At 28.4% G+C, this 18,876-nt stretch overlaps 3 protein-coding genes across 3 annotated transcripts; 1 reads left to right on the top strand and 2 right to left on the bottom strand.

Annotated features, from left to right (window-relative positions):
• Nucleotides 1-788: 788 nt before the first annotated feature.
• On the bottom strand, nt 789-2,141 carry LOC123305860 (larval cuticle protein 65Ag1-like). Its single transcript, XM_044887693.1, has 2 exons — nt 2,073-2,141; nt 789-1,238 (listed from the first exon to the last, which is right to left on the bottom strand). Exons 1-2 carry the CDS (start codon nt 2,094-2,096, stop codon nt 876-878), a joined length of 387 nt encoding a protein of 128 aa, XP_044743628.1. The 5' UTR covers nt 2,097-2,141; the 3' UTR covers nt 789-875.
• Nucleotides 2,142-7,004: 4,863 nt separating this feature from the next.
• Nucleotides 7,005-10,715, top strand: LOC123305326 (adhesive plaque matrix protein-like). The gene is made up of 3 exons (XM_044887012.1): nt 7,005-8,987; nt 10,333-10,431; nt 10,618-10,715. The coding sequence occupies exons 1-3, from the start codon at nt 7,070-7,072 to the stop codon at nt 10,665-10,667; spliced, it is 2,067 nt and encodes a 688-aa protein (XP_044742947.1). The 5' UTR covers nt 7,005-7,069; the 3' UTR covers nt 10,668-10,715.
• Nucleotides 10,716-11,499: 784 nt separating this feature from the next.
• LOC123294233 (endocuticle structural glycoprotein SgAbd-2-like) lies at nt 11,500-16,912 on the bottom strand. Its single transcript, XM_044875352.1, has 4 exons — nt 16,835-16,912; nt 12,542-12,681; nt 12,317-12,476; nt 11,500-11,921 (listed from the first exon to the last, which is right to left on the bottom strand). The coding sequence occupies exons 1-4, from the start codon at nt 16,844-16,846 to the stop codon at nt 11,778-11,780; spliced, it is 456 nt and encodes a 151-aa protein (XP_044731287.1). The 5' UTR covers nt 16,847-16,912; the 3' UTR covers nt 11,500-11,777.
• Nucleotides 16,913-18,876: the final 1,964 nt, after the last annotated feature.

The raw sequence follows: 18,876 nt of genomic DNA on the forward strand, positions 1-18,876 counted from the left end.
CTGAAACTTTATTTTATCGTTTTACGTACGTATATTATACGTACAAATATTAAAACAGTTCTATTATTACAGTATCTTTATACATAACAGTCTGCATCAAATCCGATAGTTCTGATTTCTCGCAGACTTGTTTACGATGTTATTCCAATGATTAATCCTAAATTTTCAGGATTTTTCGATTTTCGACAAAGTTGCGTTTAGCGCTCGAAGTCGCAAACTTCATTAGAATTATTTATTAGACCAACATCATAAACAATTCTGCAAAAAATCGAAACTACCGGATTTGATGCAGACTACTCCGTTTTTTTTTCAAACGACAAGGTTACTGTATTATCTGTGTTTTTCTAATTATTCTGTGAGTATATTTTTGGTTTGTATAAAAAATTCCAATGTCATTAATACGACACAATTACGAAGGTCCTAAATTTTATAAATTTGTAATTTTTTATGATACCTTTTATTTTACCAGATTTTAACAGATAAAAATAAGGAAACAAATATTAACTATAGAATTTTGTCTGCGCAACAAAACACTGCAAACAAACAACCATTCGGTATAATGGTAAAGTCTGAGTTAAAAAAGTCTGAGCACGGAAGTTGAAAGTATTTCCATACTAATGATAAATCTACACATACATTTCGTCATCAGATTTACATGAACATTTTTACTCAGACTTTCAGTCTGTACAGATATCTGTACAAACAATAGTCTGCATCGTGCGGACCCACCAAACAAAGAGGAAGTAAAGGATTGAAACTGTAATTGTGAATCTAATAAAACTATAACATAGCATGGGTACATGACATGGGTAAATCAACCTGGTCTTGTTTCAACAAACTTTTTATTTATAAATAACAGTTTTTATAAAATCTAATTAAAGAGCCTTTAAAATAGTTCCTAAAATTTGGGGCGCAATTTCGTTTTCTTGGGCATCTGGAGCACGTGGTAGATGATCACCTTCTGGATGGAATCCAGTTGCATCAGCTGTATAACGTACAGTATATTCCACACCATTCTCAACAAATGAGAACAATCCTTTGACTGTTATTGATGGAGCTTCCCCACCAGCATCTTCTAGCTTTCTAGTTTCTTTAAAATGTGTTCCATCATTTAATTTATAATTAAAATGATAATTTCCGTCAGTAGCATCATGTCTATTTACTTCTTTGACAACCTCGACTTCTGATGCTGGCTTAGCAAAAGTAATTGCAATAAATGCAAATGATAATGCTATGCTCTGAAACAATATTGAAGCAACATAACAAAAAAAAATAATGTGATTTTATGGGAAATAGTAAATAGAGTTATATGGTCCAAACTATATGAAGTCCCCTAATTTAATTAGGGCGTCGGAACTGAATTCACAACTTCAACCGAATAATATACGCGATCCCTGTTTTTCCGTATAACAGTGAAACATTATGAAAATTATTTACAGACAGTATTTTAAGTAATATTATTGTAAGTTGATCAGATTTTACACAGGAAAAAATGTTTTCTCGACCCAAAAGTATGGAGGAAGTACGAGTAGGCCACGTTAAGTTAGCAAGATTATGTTTTAAATTTTCAACTTTGATGATGAATTTTGTTATAACCTGGTGAATTTAGACGAAAAGAAAGAATTAAATTGATTTTTAAATTTTTCATAACTAAACCAGAAACGAAAAATTATATTCTTTCTTTCGTCTAATTTTGTCAAGAAAATGAAATTTTTTGACAAATCTGTAATTACTTTAACACTGATCGTATATATGATTTTTTTAAATTTCTTGATATTAAGGTCTTAACTTACAATAAAATAATTTCTTCCCATTTTCTTTGGTCAAATTTGGATTGAAATACCTTAAATTTGAAGAATTAATTTCCGCTATACCGCATTCGATTATTCGATTTTTATAGAGACATTAATTCATCCACTACACATGTTACTCAACAGAAAAATAAGATGACAAAGCCAGGAAAATAATTAATTTTGAAGTAATATTACATAGATTTTAGTTCGAATTTATTTAGAAAAAGCTTTCATTTTAAAAGAAGCTTTAAGGTAATTGTAAATTAAAATAAAACTTACATAATATAATTGATATAATTGCATTGTTAAATTTTTCGGAGCTTATTAGAAGAATATTTTAAATAATCTTTACACACATTAAACGCCAATAATTTTACTATATATATTGAATTTTTTGTTTATAAAAAAACTTTTTTTTTATGAAAACCAGTTCAGTAAGTACTCTTTTTTAGAAATAAAACAATGATAGCGCATAAACTGGCGGTGTTATATTTGAAACCACAGTCAAATAATAATAATATTTTTAAAAAAAATATGTCTTCCTCTATTTTAAATGCGGACCTTATACTTTCAATACTGTACAATCTCATTAATCTGACACTTCAATTGATCAATACGATCAATAAGTCAGCACTCCACAGCAATCGAAATTTGTGAAAAAAATTACCAGAACAGATGATTTTCTTGCTAATGATGATATTTATTATGAGTTTTTCTTTACAATCCAGTAATTCGAACAATAATCCGGGGCCCTCTAGTTTTTAATAGTGTCGGATTAGTGAGATTGTATAGGTACTACATTTGTCTGTTACCAAAAAAGCACCCCAAATTTAAAAGAAAAAGCTGAAGCTGTGTAACTCGCCAGTTTCAACATATGGCTTCTAATTTTACTGCAGTGTCATTGACGTTATTGTGGTACATTCTATCAAGTACCTATATAACACAATTTTCATCGAGTTTGAAAAATTTTTAAGCTTAAAGTCTTTATTGCTCGAACTATTAACTTATTATTTATCCAATGGTTACTTATGGTTATTTTTATTACGTTTCAAGACGCCAACACTGTCTTGTTCTTAATTGATGATTTAATTCTATTTAATTGCGTGTGACCTTCTGCAAGGGATATTTTTCTACTAAAATAAATAAATTTTGACATAGCCTATGTAGTATATTACAAACATTAGAAAACCAAAACAGTTACATTGTTTCTTTTTGATAATTCATTCATTCACTGAATAATGAATCTATAAAATGCCTTGCTCCTGGATGTCTGACGGATCATTACACAGCCTAAACCACTGATCGTAGAGACCTAAAATTTGGAGAGTGTGTTCTTTGTATGACGTAGGCATCCAATAAGAATTTTCCGAAATTCTTCCCCTAGGGGGGTAAAAAGAGGATGCAAATTTTGTATATGGAAAACTCGTGTTAATAATTTTATAGACAAATGTAGATCTATGGTTGCATGTTTGTCATGTTACTACAGTTTTTTTAATTTCATGTGGTTTATACATATTTACAGAGAATTTGAACCCATCTGATAACCCGACGAGAGAAAGAAAATGATGGTATAATAGCCAAAAAAAATAGTCAAAAGTTAATTAAAAATTTTATTGTCTCTTCTGATTATCAAATGGGTGAAGATCTTTAAAATCTAAGTCTTTAAAATTGGTTCTCTAAATGAATCAACGATTCGTTAAATGAATCATTTATGGAATACATTGAAATGAATCATTATCACGTGCGAAGCCGTGGGCGAAAGATAGATTATAATATATCAGGATCTGGATATGCACGTAGGTCATAAATAGGAAAATAGGGGTTTTTCTTAAAAAAAGTGGATTTTCAATTATCCTTTAATGTTGACCTTAAGATCAAAATTAAATTCACCGTTAGATTTCTTGCAGAAACGATACTTGTTATACAGGTATCTTTGCATTCCAACTTATGATTAAGTTTTGAAGGGGAAGCTAAGGCCATTTCAATGATACGTGATAGCATCCTTAAAATTCTAAACTATTTGTTTTTTAAACTTTCCATTATTTTTTCATGGCCAGATTTACAAACCCATAATCTGTGACAAATTTTCGGTACTGCCAAATAGCACATTGTGATAATGGTGGAAACGCCAAGAAGTGTAGTGGAATGTTAGCAACATAGTATTTTACTTTGTAACGATACTTTTATATTAATGTTATTCTGATAGATGATAAAACTTGAATGGTTGTTCATCGCGTACTCTCACGCTTTATATACTATGCACAGCGTGGTGAGAAGAGACGTCTGGGATATCTCGAATAGCGTAGAATGTTCTTATTTACTCTACGATGAAAGATACAGTGCAGTATATTGATAACACACAAGTACGACAGAGATATATGTAGTTTACGCGTAGTTTCTAGTTGTACTGTAAGTGTGTGAACCGTTGAATGAATATATCGTCGGGTTGTTTATAACGACGGATTAATTGTTAAAACCACAATACATAATGATAACCCTACGCTTTTATTGCTAATGTTAACGATACATAATCGAATCTTGATAAGAAAGTTGCTGATGGAAAATTGAAGAAATAAAATATTTGCTCGAACTAAATAAAATCAACCTGATCAACATGGTATGCAAGTATGAAACTCTAGTTCTTCAGAAACTATGATCTAGTCTGGAGTTGCTAATAATTGGTAACATTTTGCTTAATATATTGAATAATAATTTTTGTGATAACAATATGATTATATTAATAATCCTAATTAAAAATTGTGCTACTTTTAAGTTATATAAAAAAAAAAGAAGATAAGTTTAATTACAAAATGAAAGATTACAATCTATCATTGTATAATTTATATTATAAAAGTTTATTTATACAATGATTTACTTTCTCAGACCTAAATAACTTGTTCTTATACTTTTATTTTCAATATGACGATGCTGTTTTTATTATAATCAACCATACGTATATATAATATAATAAATCCATAACATAGAGAATCGTCTTCTTTCTTCACGATGTGACATCGCGGTTTAAAAATAAAAACGGTAAAATTTTGGTTTGCTTCTCTGGCGGACATTAACAGCCATCTATGTTTATTATGCTGTAGCTTTTAGTAAGAGTGAATGGCAGCAAGCTTGTATAGATGTCGTTCAAATTTAAAATTACAATTTATTCAAAAAAAGAAACTATTACTGTGAGTTGTGAATGTTTTACAATCTAGTAATTATTGCAATGAAATTGAACTTGACTGACATTAATCAATAAAATGTAACATTTATAAACCAAGCGCGTATGAAATAGAAGGATCAATTTAAGCTTTCATGATGATTTTAAGAAAGACGTTGCAGTCTACACCATGGTAGATGTCTTTGTGCGAGACATTCAGTTTTTTAACACCCGAAGCAAATAGTGGCGTGTTAAAAGTTTAACCGCTGTATGTGTTTGCCTGTCTGCAATATAGTTTCTTTTAATAGATGAACCGATTTTGATTTTGTATTGAAGTCAAATTTCAAATATCGAATAGCAATATTTGGGGATACTGGTTATAGCTGAGATGCTGCATGGAATAAAATTATGAAGAATACGTCAACCGTAATGGTTTTCAAAAAATATTACCAGTTAAGCCCCATCTTCTTAGAGGTAAAAAAGAAATATAGGGTATTTAACTCAATTTATTTGAAACTACATTAATTATTAAACGTATTTTTTAAGAATGCGTTCGAGTTAGTTTTTAGAATTTTTTACTCAAAATATTTCAGTGTCCGACTTATTGATTATAACATCAATATATCGCTCAACGCTCAATGTAAAATAAGTCGTTAAACATATGCATATTTATTTCGAAAATATTAAACAATTAATCCTACTTAGATTATTTTTTCCAAAGCGGTACATTTTTAGACCGATCTATTTTTCTTTATTAGCCAGCACAATAATCTTTAAAATAATGGGCAAATCAAGAAATTTGATAGAAAAATTAGGAAGATAGCGCCATGTGACAGAAAGACAGGCCAGACAAATAATAACATATAAGATAGTATTTACGGACGTATACATTATTCGTTAACATGTCAAAATTGTTTTATTTTAAGTTTTTATTTTAAATTTAACTAAGGAAGAAAGTGTTATAAGAAATTTTTGTTGCGCACATGAAAAAAATACTTTTGTATGCAAATCATTGACTTTGAATGTTGAGTTCATTGCAAAACTGCTCTACTTATTTCAAAAGTATTAACTATTTCTTACTTACCTACATCAACTTGAATGTTTTGTCTAGACATTTTAAATACTGATCAATAAAACAAATATATATATAACTTTTGTAGATCAATTATTCACATAAAAACGTTATTTATACTTAATTGTACCTTGATATTGATTAAATACTCCAATTGCACTTGAATAGTCTAGACAAGGGGGCAGCATCTACCGAACACCTTGATACGGAAGCAGATATATAACAGATAGAATATGTTGGTAGATTGCAACAATAAAATGTAAAAGCAGAATACTGCCCTTACAATGCCACTATACCCGTAAAATGCCGCTAAATGGCAGAATCTGCTCTTTTAATACTGAAAATAAAGATAATTCGTTACAGTTAATGCTACCTTTTATGTGCTCGTTAGTGTACATAACGCAGGGGGGCTTTATAATAACTCCTGTTCGGAACTGATAACACATAGAAGTAAAATAGTCCGCCCTTTAGGAGAATGGTTGAAAAAGTAGACCTTTATTAAGAACCTAGCTGTTAATTTTAACGTTATACGTAGGTACATGAAAGATGAAATTTCACATCAAACAAAACGAACTATCAAGCCATCGTTTTAAGTTCCGAACATGGGCACATCACCTTTCGCTAATTTCATTTTTACAAAGTATGTTTAACATTGTTGTCATAATGAAATCAAAATATTTGTACCTCCGTAGTGCTGCCATCTATCGAATCCTTGTTTAATCCTCAGAGGAAAAAGGCTAATTCTTACAAAGGGTAATATATTTTTGTGGAAATAAATAATGAATCAAAATTTACTACCAAAAAATGGTTGTCATCACAACCTAATTATAAAATTGTTTCTTAATGAATTGGCAGATGAATGTTTAAATTTTTGTGAATTAATAAAAAAAATCTTTTTCACCGCATCAGTCATACAAAAAATTTTTGTGACGAATGAAAATAATGAAAACTAATAAAATACAATGCATACAAAATAAACTTTAGAACAAATATCATTTATGTTACAAAGCAATAAGTATATACAATTTCGAAAACTTTAGTGCCCAAATGACCATATACGATAAGTATGAACATTATTGTCTATTTTGTGACAATTATAATCCTGATAAATTCCGCCGTATTGAACAAATGTCGTATAATATAAATGATCGTAAACAATATGAAAAAAGTAATATACAAAACGATGCAAATGCGCAACCAACTAATTTGAATATTGGCCGGTCACATTCGAATATTAAAATATGTGAAAAATCTTTGTCAAAGTGTAGTGTCACACATCCATGTGATCGAAGAGCATCGTACAGTAATATACGAAAACATTCACATCAACGGAAAATAAGTCGACCAAAAACGGCATATGAAGAAGATAATCAGCCAAAAAATTCATTTGACGTCAACCATTCATATGATTATGATTTTAATTCCCTGACTAAGACACGATTACAAGCTGGACATTCACCTTCAAAATGCACCATCAAAAGTGATTATGCAGTACACAACTCCGAGGGTTCGAACCTAGTTTCGTCATTAAAAGCGCCATCATCTTATGGGCGTAGATTGGAATCTCCAAATTGTGTGTTTTCTAGACCTTATTATAATGACACTAATATTTCTAAAAACTCACCAAATATTGAATATACGCCACGTTCTAGCTCACGCGAAAAAATGTCGCGTAAATCATCCTATGAAAATTATGTTTCGAAACATTCATTTTCAAAAGATACAGAGAGAAAAAGTTCACCAACGCAGGCAGTTTTTGATGAGATTTTAACTCCAACTTATGATGATAGAAAAATATCTTTTAGTACTCGACCATCTTTTGATGTTGAATCAAACAATGAGAATAGACCATCTTACAAGGAAAATACATCATCATATAATGAAGCCAAACTTTATGATAATAATAAACGAACGTACGATGGAAGTAAACAATCCTACTATGAAAGTAAACAAATCCATGAGGAATTTAAAACACCTTATAATGAACTATCATATAATGAGAATAAACAATTTTACAATGACAGTAGACCTTCTTATGAAAGTAAACCAACTTATAATGAAAGTAAACAAATCCATGATGAATGTAAAACACCTTATAATGAAAATAAACAAATATTCAATGGTAGTAAACTACATTCTAATGAAAGTAAACCATCTTATAAAGAATGTAAACAATCTTACAATGACAGTAGACAATCTAATGAAAGTAAACCATCTTATAAAGAAAGTAAACAATCTTACAATGACAGTAGACCATCTAATGAAAGTAAACCATCTTATAATGAAAGTAAACAATCTTATAATAATAGCAGATCATCATATAATGAAAGTAAAGTGTCGTACAATCAAAGTAAGAAATCGTTTAATGAAAGTGCACAGTCTTATCTTACAGGAGAAAGTAAAATTCCTTCTTATATTAGTGAAGATAAATCTTATGAGGACAGTAAACCCTCTTTTGAAAGTAACGCGCCAGCTTTCAAAGAAAATAAACAACAAATTCGTCCTACTCAAAATAAAGAATTTTATAGTGAAGCTAAGCCACTTTTTGCTGAAACCCCCCTGCTATGTTTCCCTAATGAAGATAAAACATCTTATGAAATTAAAGTAACAAATGAAGGTAAACAAAACATAGAAAAAACGGAGCTACAAGAAATCAAGCAGGAATTAAAAAAGGATGATACGCCAAAGTCTCCTACAAAACAACGTAAACAAACTTCTTTTCGTGATGTTACTCACTCATCCTGCCACCATAGGAAAAGTTGCAATTGCATAATATGCCTTGATAAGCTTTGTACACATATGGAATTAACAACCACACCAGAAGAAGCGGAAATTCGAAGAAAAATTGCTGAAGTATGTATCCAAAAGAAACCATGTGCATTACATCCTGGCAACGATTGCAGTGTAACAAGTTGTCCTGAAGCAATACGAATAACTGAATCTTGTCGAAATTACCACGATGGATGTAAGTATTGCTTTTAAAAATTATACCTTCTGCAAAGTCAATGAGTTTACTTTACGAGTAAACTAAATTGTGCATTGCTAGTATATTATGTACATGATATTAAGATTTTGGAGCCCCTTGCGAGTATGCTGGGAGATATGGGAGCTATTAACACTGTAACCTTAAGCTGTGAGGTAAAACTTAAACGGTTGGAAATAGTTAACAAAAATTGTCTTTATAAAAAATATTTTTATATATACATTTAGAAAGCTTGTCATGGGTCACGCCACATATCTAGGAAATGGATTATTAACTTAAAGTTTTTATAAAGGGTGCATCATATGTTACGCCTTATTCTTGGGTAATAAATGAATTGAAGAAATCAAATTGGTCTAAAACTCTTCAGAAATCTTTCGACAAAATTCCATTAACGCGATCGTACTTCGTAAACATTTAATTTAAAAAAATTTTCGATCTCTTGAGAAAATTTTTTGAAAGTAAATTAATCGTAGAAAATAAATTTTACTATAATTTATCCTGCTACCCTTTTATTCTAAAAATTTCATAACTACAGAGATTTATAAGTTCCATGATCGGAAATACAAAATTGAAAATTTTGCTATTTACTTATTTAAAATTTGAGTGTTAGAAATTTAATGATATCGTGTTATGTTTCAAATAAAAGAGAGTAATCAGCACTTTTCAAAACATATTGTTCAACTCTATCATGAAATTATAACCCCAAAATAGTTTGAAATAAAATAAAGTTCAAAAACTAAAACCCGGAAGACTACAAAATCACGCTCTAAAAAGTATGACAAAAATAAAATATTTTCATCTGAAATTGTTATGATAAGTAAAATTCGTCATTATAGTCGGGGACCTCTTTTCCGTCCTGTGAAAAACTTTTTAATCTTAGAGGTCCCCCGACTATATTACTTATCATAAAAATTTTATATGCGCATGTTTTCTAGCTTTCATTCTTTTTATAGCGAATTTTGTTGTCTAAGGGATTTCATTTTTTCATCCCAGAGATGCGGTGGTACTCAAGATATATACTATTTGTTCATAAAAAAATATTTATTCTATATTCTATTAAGACAATTTTTTCTATATATCCAACCGTTAAAACTCTCCTCACAGCTTAATGTACAAGCGTTATTTGAAAAGAGCCAAAATCTTAAAATCATAGTCATATATTGTACTAACCATGTTAATAATTTCATGCATGTATATAAAAGTGCGTGATTGTATTGCTCTGTCGTCTTACTATATCAATAATTTTGATGGCACAGGAATAGGTAACTTAAATTTGTTATAAAATGATAAAATCATAATGTAATTGTAAATTGTTTCTGGTTTTCAGTTGCTTTTTCAGATATATTTCAAAGTAATGGAAGTTGTGGAGAACAATGTACAAGATATTTTTTAAGATTTTGTGTTCTATGTGCTTTTATAAAATGTTGTAAGTAAATTTTCATTGTAAGCAAAAGAGCTGGTTCGATATCTGGATACAGACCTTTTTTAAACCTATTAAGCTGTTTGGCAGGTTGTTTGACGGTTGATATCCAGCTCACTATATCCATGCTATTCAAACAGTTACGTCATTTGGTTGATTTTATTTATTTTAAATGCTTTTCATTTTTTTTAGTCACTTTGAGCTGGACTGCAAGAGAAGTAACAACGCCCGATGCTATGTAAAAACGAATAGAATACAAAGAAAGCTTTGTATATTGTAGGCTTTTGTGTGTGTTGAAACAAACATTTAACATTTTATATTTGCTTATTTTTTGTGTGAAATAAATATTTTTAACAAAAATTATTATATCATCAAAAAGCTTAGTATTTTTATTTGCTTAAGATTATTACAAGCTAATAGACCACAAGTCGCCCATGCTGATTTTTTTCGAGTGAAATGAACCACCAGAAAACATGTTGAAAAAGATGCTTCTATATGTAAAAGTAAGTTTAAGCACCAGGGCGTCAGTTCTGCGCGGTACAGGTGAGTAAATGTGAGAAAATAGATCTTACACCCCTGGTATCACCCAAGCACCAGTCAAGGTATACGGTGTTGCTGGATACTAACTCAGCATAAGTTATTCGAAGCGAATTACATAAATGCTGGATAGAAATAAATCCAGTAACTTCAGTATCAAAGTCAAATGTAAAGGTAGTGAAGAAAAAAGAGTTCTTGATTCTTTTTAGAAATAGTTCATCCTATTAAGGAATCGAAAATCGACCAGAAACATCGAAAACTCAGATTGTGCATTTTTTCAATTAAAATGTGCAGAATCCTTTTAGAAACAAGAAAAAAGTGAGAAAAGTTAGTCAATCATAAAAAAAAACTTTTATTTTAGAAAATAATTTTATTACGAATAAATTTTTTAATAATAAAAAATTACAATAACTCAATTTATTGTATCGAAAAATTTTTAAAAACAAAAATAATTTCTGCTCATAGTCGATACAAATATAAAAACAAAAGTAAAAAATAACAATAATGTTTTTAAAATAAATGCAAAATAAAAAAATACTGATATTCCGTAAGTTAAAGAGAGATATTCAACTTTTATAAATGCGATATCAACGATACTTCTAGAAATCTACTCGAGCTTAAAGTATTTTGTTTATAAAAATTAATTTTTTTTATAAATAGAATATTTTATTAAAAATGCACAATTTTATAAAAGTTGAATATTAAGAATAAGTTCGTCATTGATTTTAAAAATAAATGGCTGATTGGGTTTTTAAATATTTTAAAATTATGAATATTCTTGATGTGTATGAGAAAGCATAATACGGTCATCTTTATTAGAATCGTTGGAATTGATTTTGGTTATATCTGTTTTGTTGTTGGTTTTGTTGTGGTTGTTGTGGTTGGCTTTCAATGTATTGTAAAGCTTTTAAGATTTCTGGTGGGGTTGGTGGTGGAGTTGGTAAATGTGCTCCTTCAGCCTATAAACAATGCAAATTACATGATTAAAATGAAATTTTTAAGTTTAACTATAGAATGTTTAACTTAAGTAAGAGATGAATATGTTCACTAAGACTTTACAGATATCAAATGTAATAAATTTTTACTAAAGTTTTTCAAAGTGAAAAAAAAAATTGGGAAGAGATTTCAAGCCCCGATTTAATTGTTGCAGCCATTTTTGTTTAAGAACACCTTGAATGTTCTAGATAAAAGCTGCTTTCATTTTCAAACGGCTTTGGAATATTTGTGGAAATATTTTATATTTAATTCCATTGGATCTGCTCGAAACTCATCAATTGTAAAGAGAACTCAAAGTTTTTTACACTATCATATTAATGATGTTTTTAGAAAGAGAATGATATAATAGAATACTTACACGGAAACCATTTTCATCAGCAATATAAGTTACAGTATACAAGACACCATCAGGGCCAGTATAAGAATATGAGCCTTGAGCAACTTGAGCTTCTGCATCTGTTCCAGGATTTTTCAAATATCCTTGTTCTTGGGCAGCAATTCCATTACCAGTTTCATAACTACAATAAATATTATTATTAAATAAAGGCATTTATATAATAACAAAATTTATTTTTTAACTTACGCCCATTTGTAGGATCCATCTGGATTAACTTCCTGTTCTTGTCTAAGAATTGGAATTGGAGTTGTGTATTGTTGTGGTTGTTGCTGATATTGTTGTGGTGCACAATATGCAAAAGCCACTAAACACGATACAGCTACGATCTAAATAAAAATATTACTCTAATCAGAAAAATTATATCCATATTGATTTTTGATAGGATTGTTATCTCATTTAGAGGCGGATACGACACCATGGTCCGTTTTGTGAATGGTAGTGACCTCCTAGTATTATAATTTATTTCCTACAATAAGTTCCTTTTACTGAAAATTCATATTAATCATCCTTTGTTAAAAGTATCTCACAAGCTAATTGACTAATTGTTTGAATATTAGGGTATTTCTGATTCTTTTTGAAATCCTGAATAATAAACAAACTTATTAAATAATTTTAGAAACGTTTTCTTGAATCTCAATAAAAGAGAAAAAGAATTTAAAAGTATTATTATTTATAATATGCCACACCTTAACGCAATAAATCTTCTTTTAAAAACTGATTAGATTAAATAATTTTTATATTTTGTCAATCAAAAAATTTATCATCTGTAAATAATCAAATAAAAGTTATTGTTCAGTTTTTTAACGATTACAAAACTTTCAATTTCCATCAATTAAATCCAAATTATTATTACAATTTGTATGTTAATTTATTTATTTTTCGTAACATTATTCAGATTATTCTTTTAGATAATTCAAGCGTGCGAAAAAATCTACATTTGTTTAACAAAGGAAAAAATATATGTATATATAATAAAGTCGATCACTTATTACACATTTGAAATCAAAGAGTGTAAACGGATTTTTTTCTTATATATTTTTAAGGACTGAATTATGACTTTTTTAGTTCCATTAATTTTTTTCAAACTTTTAAAGCCAGATAATAAACGTCAAAATGAGGAAAAGCAAGATTATTTAAAAATTTTGATAAAAATCTTAATATCAATCGATATATCGTTATGGGCAATTTAACCTTTTTTTGAGCCATAATCCTGGAATCATGAATTAATCATGAGTCTTGATCCCCAAGTTCAATTTTCAATCCGAAATTTAGTTCGTTATTTGTTTCCAAAGCATAACGAATGAAGCTCATGGTTTATAGTTGTCATTAGAAAATTATTACGTAATCTCTGATTATTTTGTAAAGCAGTATGGATTCTAATCAAGAACTTAAGTTATACTATCCATAAAACGATCATTGACATTTTAAACGAATGCGTAAAAAATACAAATAAAATAGTAATTTTTATGAGGACAGGTTCTAAAACAACTGTTAGGTTGTTTATCATAAAATTCACTTTTATTTGAACAATTTCTATAGAGTTTTAAGTATGTTTAGATCAAAATATCATTTTACATAAAGTAAAAATATAAATTAAAAACATAAGTAATTTCCTTGTTTGTTTGCTCGTTTTTTTCTTTCTTTTTTAAGATGTAAGTATTCCAAATGTGTAATAAATAGTTACAATGCCAAGGTTAATAATATTTTTAACGTAGGTACAATCATTTAAAAATCAGGTTTGGCCCATGTTTATTTCAAAAATAATACAAAAAAATAGCCGGAGCCTCATAACGCGAACTACAAATGTCTTAGATTCTCGAAAACAACTGTAGAAAACTAATGAAACAATCGAACGTTTTATTCAATCGGGTGGTTGATGGATGAGCTACCGTGTGGATGGTAGTTGATGTGTACAAATTTTTCAATATTATATAGTATGTATTTATTTTAAGTAAACGTTTAAAAAGTGACCTTCATTAGTAAATATAAAAAGTTTTTATAGGAAGAAATAACTAAAATCTATGCTTTCGCTAAGAATTATCACTATAATTAATTTAAATATAGAAAAATACATTTAAAAGGTCGACAATAACCCATTGATCAGAAATTTGGGAATATTTTGTTTGAATGTCTATACCTAATTATCAATACTTCTCCTACGTGATATTTTTGTTGCAGATAAGAGGGTGAAATTGCAATTTTTAAACATATTCCTGACTAATGATTCTTAAAAAAAGGATGTAACTTGGAAATTGATATTATTTTTATCTTGGTGTTAATGTCCCTGTTGCAATTGCATTCTTCAACTATATTAGATTTTATGACTCTTCGTGAATTCTGTCGTCTAGATCAGTTGTTTTTTTATGATACGGAACTCAAAAAAGAAAAAACGTGTTGTAGTTCAGACAATATTCATTAAGTGATCTTGCTTGAAAAAGGTTCATACTGATTAAAAATCGAAAGTATAATTTTCCTTATTATTACACGAATTATTTTATATTCATGAAGATTATAATAATTACTTATTTAATCATTTCAAAAACATACTGACTTATATCATGTTTTTTATTATATAATTTCTAAACGACAACGCCCACTTTAATTTTTATGACATTTTCATGATCTAATGTTATTTTCTTTTCTTGACACATATAACATTTTCGTAGTTTTTAAATGTCAGGAAATTTTTGAAAACTTTCACCGATTGATTGGTCACAAAATAAAAGTTGATAAGTTTTATGCGTCTTTTTTAAAGTTGGCTTTTATAACAATCTAAAACATAGCGCGGCGAGATGTTAGTTGGAGTTTTTTAATAAAATTGATCTAATTTTGAATTTGTTATTTTTAACATTTTAATGAGTATAAAACCTATGAACTTAAACCAATCAACTGTATTTGGCGTATTCATATTGTTATATTAGCTCGCCCCAATCCGTGCTGCATGATCAACTTCTGTTTTTACGACTTTTAGTTCATATGAGCTTATTGCTTCAAAATAGAACTTTAATGGGTTACAAATGAAAGAAATAATTTGAAATAACTTATCTAGGCTTATCTTTAAGATCTAATAAGCTTATTGATAAACCTAAGTAAACAATACATATAAACGGGAAAGCTAATGTTTATATGAATTAAAAGAATTTTAAGTGCTCTTTTATTAGTAACAGAGATTGCTTTCGGAAGGCTTTTGCATTTTTGCGATACAATAAACGCGGTTGGGTAATGATTTTTCTTTAAGGATATTATTTATAATAGTTTACAGTTAGACCAACGTATCTTATAGTTTTACAATAAGCATTTAATAATCGATTAGAAGATTGCCCGTTGCGCGGACATCTGAACCTTCCTTTTCTCCCCGCATTAGTCTTATACGAAATGATTATTCTATAGACCTTAGAATTATTTCTTTTTTTAATTTATAAACTTTTAATTAAATTGGAAAACCCTAGACCGGTTACAAATGATTTATGTAAATAAATTCGTTTCATATTTTAAGGACAATTTTAGTCCTTATTTTAACAATTTAAAGGACTTAAATTTCCGGGACGAATTAAGTGTCACGAGTTCTTAATTGAAAAGTGTAAGTGATGCAGCTTTATGAAGAATATTATTATTAGTTTGAATTTTATTTATATAATTATATGTTATATGAAGTTAAAGTTAAAATACAGGTTATTTCACAAATGTTAATGCTCGAGTGTTGTAGTTGTATTCACTTTTGGTAAGAAATGCTATAGGTTACTACAAATCGTTAAAAATAATTTATTACTGGAGTAAAGACCCCTTTAATGAATTTTATGACTTTATGTAATGTGCAATTAAAAAATTATATAATCAGCTAGAAATTATTTATTCAAATTCAACAAAATGATTGAATGTTGAGATATTTTATTATTTTCCGGAGAAAATAATAATAAAATTTCTCTTATCGTAAAATGAAAATCATGCGGCTTTTAAATTTAAAGCTTATTCAATTAATTCGTTGTTACAAGACAACTTGAATTACTTTTAGTTCATAAATTAGAAGCTAACTTATTGAAAAGTGGAACCGGTAATTTATAATGGAAAAAACTATTAAAATTAGAGCTTAATGTAGTCGATTACGTTAAACCGATATAAAGTATTCGAAAAAACCTTTTTTGCAATTATATCGAAAAGAAGTGGCATCTGAATTTTTCCAAAGTATAGGTAATTTTACTTTAAGGATTACAGGCAAATTTCAATTCTATTTGCGTATTGATAAAAACACTTTATCGATTTCCAATCAAATTGAAATAAACGCAAATAATATTGAAAAATACCAACACAATTTGATAAACACATTTTACCCGGTTTTGTATTAAGCACATGCGTTATAGTTAATATGGAAAAATAAGCGCGCGATTCAAACAATTCACTTTAAGCACTTCTTAACACAAATTAAAATTAGTTGGGAAATAAGTTAGGAAAACACTGAGTTTTTTAATATATCCTACTTACAATTTTATACATGTTGATTTATTTTTAAAAGGATTAATAAAGGCTACTAAATAAGTGTGAACACTAAAAATGATATTTGATAACTGATACAATTTCAAAATTTGGTTTACCTTTTTATACGAAAAAACGAATGACTCTTGTCTTTAAAAAAATACATGACCATTTTTTTTCTCACATCATACAAGAAGAGATTCACCCATCTATCCATCCTCCCTAAAACACTTTACTTCATGAATCATTCCCCTTCTCTGTCTGGTTCACCAAAAGAGTGTTTGATAACAGAGCAAGATGAATATAAAACATATTGTATATACATTGCAATTTATTAGAATATAATAATACGTACAAGCAGCGAAAGCATTAACAAAAATTATACACTGACCCGGTTTTACCTTTCCAGGTGTAAGGTGGGGTTAAATTATAATATCTGGACTGGACTTATGGATGGATGATCATCTCTTACGATGAAATGATCGTTACATTACACCACTGCCCACTAGGTATAACACATACATAGATAGCGGTTCACAGACAGGCTAAACAATCGTGTAAATGTTACTTGTCATGAGTGTATGTACAACCTGTGGGCATTAATTTTTTTTTTTTTTTACAATTATTTGACATTTAATATACAATAATAATTACATACAAATATTATTTTATTCTTGTTTTTACGTTTATTGTAACTTGTTACGAATTTGAGTATGTGAATAAAAGATTCTTGATATGTCTGTATTTTAATGTTATACGACTACGACTCTTATATAACAATACGAAGAAAAAACTAATACTTGTACATATTTGTAATTATCATTTAAAAATATTAATCGATTGTAATTATTTATTTTTATTTTTAATTACCAATTTAATTTATAAAAATCACAATTATTAATTCTTCTTTTTTCTATAAAAGGCTTGTTAGAAATTAAAGATTTCTGGTCACGATTTTTTAGTATTTTAAAGTATTTGCAATAATAATTAATAGCATATGTTATTTTTGACTCAGATAGGATTAAGTTAGTAAGAAATAAGAGCCGAATTTTTCCAAGAACATTTTAGAGAAGTTCTTATAATGTGTATTACCAATATATCGTATTCTGATTAAATTATTTGTATTGAAAGTTTGAATATTTTTCGAACAATCTATTTTTGATATCTAAGAGATCGATTTCGTTTTTATAAAGATATTTGTACAAACCGCTTTAATACGAGAATTTTTGTGATTACAATTTTTATTTTAAAATCACATTTCTTGTTATACTTCTTGCTTGGTGTACTAAGTATACTTGGTATACTTTTATACTTGGTATACTAAGTAATTTAAATGTTAGAACTCGTAAGGCAGAAATCGACTGTATAATAGTATTTTGTTTCAATACTAGACATTGCTATTTAGAAGAGGAACACTCTCCAAATCGTATAAATGACATTCTATATTGAATTAATTTCAACAGTAGCTTCTAGAATCAATAATCCTCAAAAAATTAATCCACGTATCAAAAACCCGAATTATGATGGATCCAAGGTGAATCCAAATTATGATAAAAAATAAATCGATTTCCAGTTGCTAGAACTTTTTTACCTGATAATATGTATCGTGTCTTCAACTAATTTAAGATTTGTCTTTACTAATCCTAAAAAAATTATTGTTGTTATTTATTCATAGTGCTTATTATATACTTATAGTGTTTTTATGTGAAAAATACAAACTGTAAAAGATAAAATCCAAAATTTGCGACATTTTTCAAGATGATCTCCGCGTATTTTGGAGAAACCGCATTTTTTTGTAGAACATATTTAACTTGCACTGTGAGTTTTGACCCTATCGAAATGTTTTTGAAAAAATAGTTAATTTTTTTAATAAAATTGTTAAATATTGTTATTTGCCTATCAAATTTCAAAGACCTATCAAATTTCACTTCAAAATGTTCAACTTCTTATCAGATTAATAAATTATTATCTAATATTTTGAATTTTTTTAAATACTATATAAGTAGCTTGAAATATTAAATTCTTTCAAATTTTAAATCATAATAATGTCA

Source organism: Chrysoperla carnea, chromosome 1 (genome assembly GCF_905475395.1).
Source record: "Chrysoperla carnea chromosome 1, inChrCarn1.1, whole genome shotgun sequence".
In the NCBI taxonomy this organism is placed as follows: Eukaryota; Metazoa; Arthropoda; class Insecta; order Neuroptera; family Chrysopidae; genus Chrysoperla; species Chrysoperla carnea.

What these genes read in the sequence shown, in the direction of transcription:
- LOC123305860 (XM_044887693.1), bottom strand. Translation starts at nt 2,096, where the DNA reads ATGCAATTATATCAATTATATTAT. An exon ending in AATTATATCAATTATATTAT is followed by an intron (nt 1,239 to 2,072) that starts GTAAGTTTTATT and finishes ATATTGTTTCAG; the next exon opens with AGCATAGCATTATCATTTGC.
- LOC123305326 (XM_044887012.1), top strand. Translation starts at nt 7,070, where the DNA reads ATGACCATATACGATAAGTATGAACATTATTGTCTATTTTGTGACAAT. An exon ending in TCGAAATTACCACGATGGAT is followed by an intron (nt 8,988 to 10,332) that starts GTAAGTATTGCT and finishes TCTGGTTTTCAG; the next exon opens with TTGCTTTTTCAGATATATTT. An exon ending in ATGTGCTTTTATAAAATGTT is followed by an intron (nt 10,432 to 10,617) that starts GTAAGTAAATTT and finishes CATTTTTTTTAG; the next exon opens with TCACTTTGAGCTGGACTGCA.
- LOC123294233 (XM_044875352.1), bottom strand. An exon ending in GATGGATCCTACAAATGGGC is followed by an intron (nt 12,477 to 12,541) that starts GTAAGTTAAAAA and finishes TATTTATTGTAG; the next exon opens with TTATGAAACTGGTAATGGAA. An exon ending in CTGATGAAAATGGTTTCCGT is followed by an intron (nt 11,922 to 12,316) that starts GTAAGTATTCTA and finishes CATTGTTTATAG; the next exon opens with GCTGAAGGAGCACATTTACC.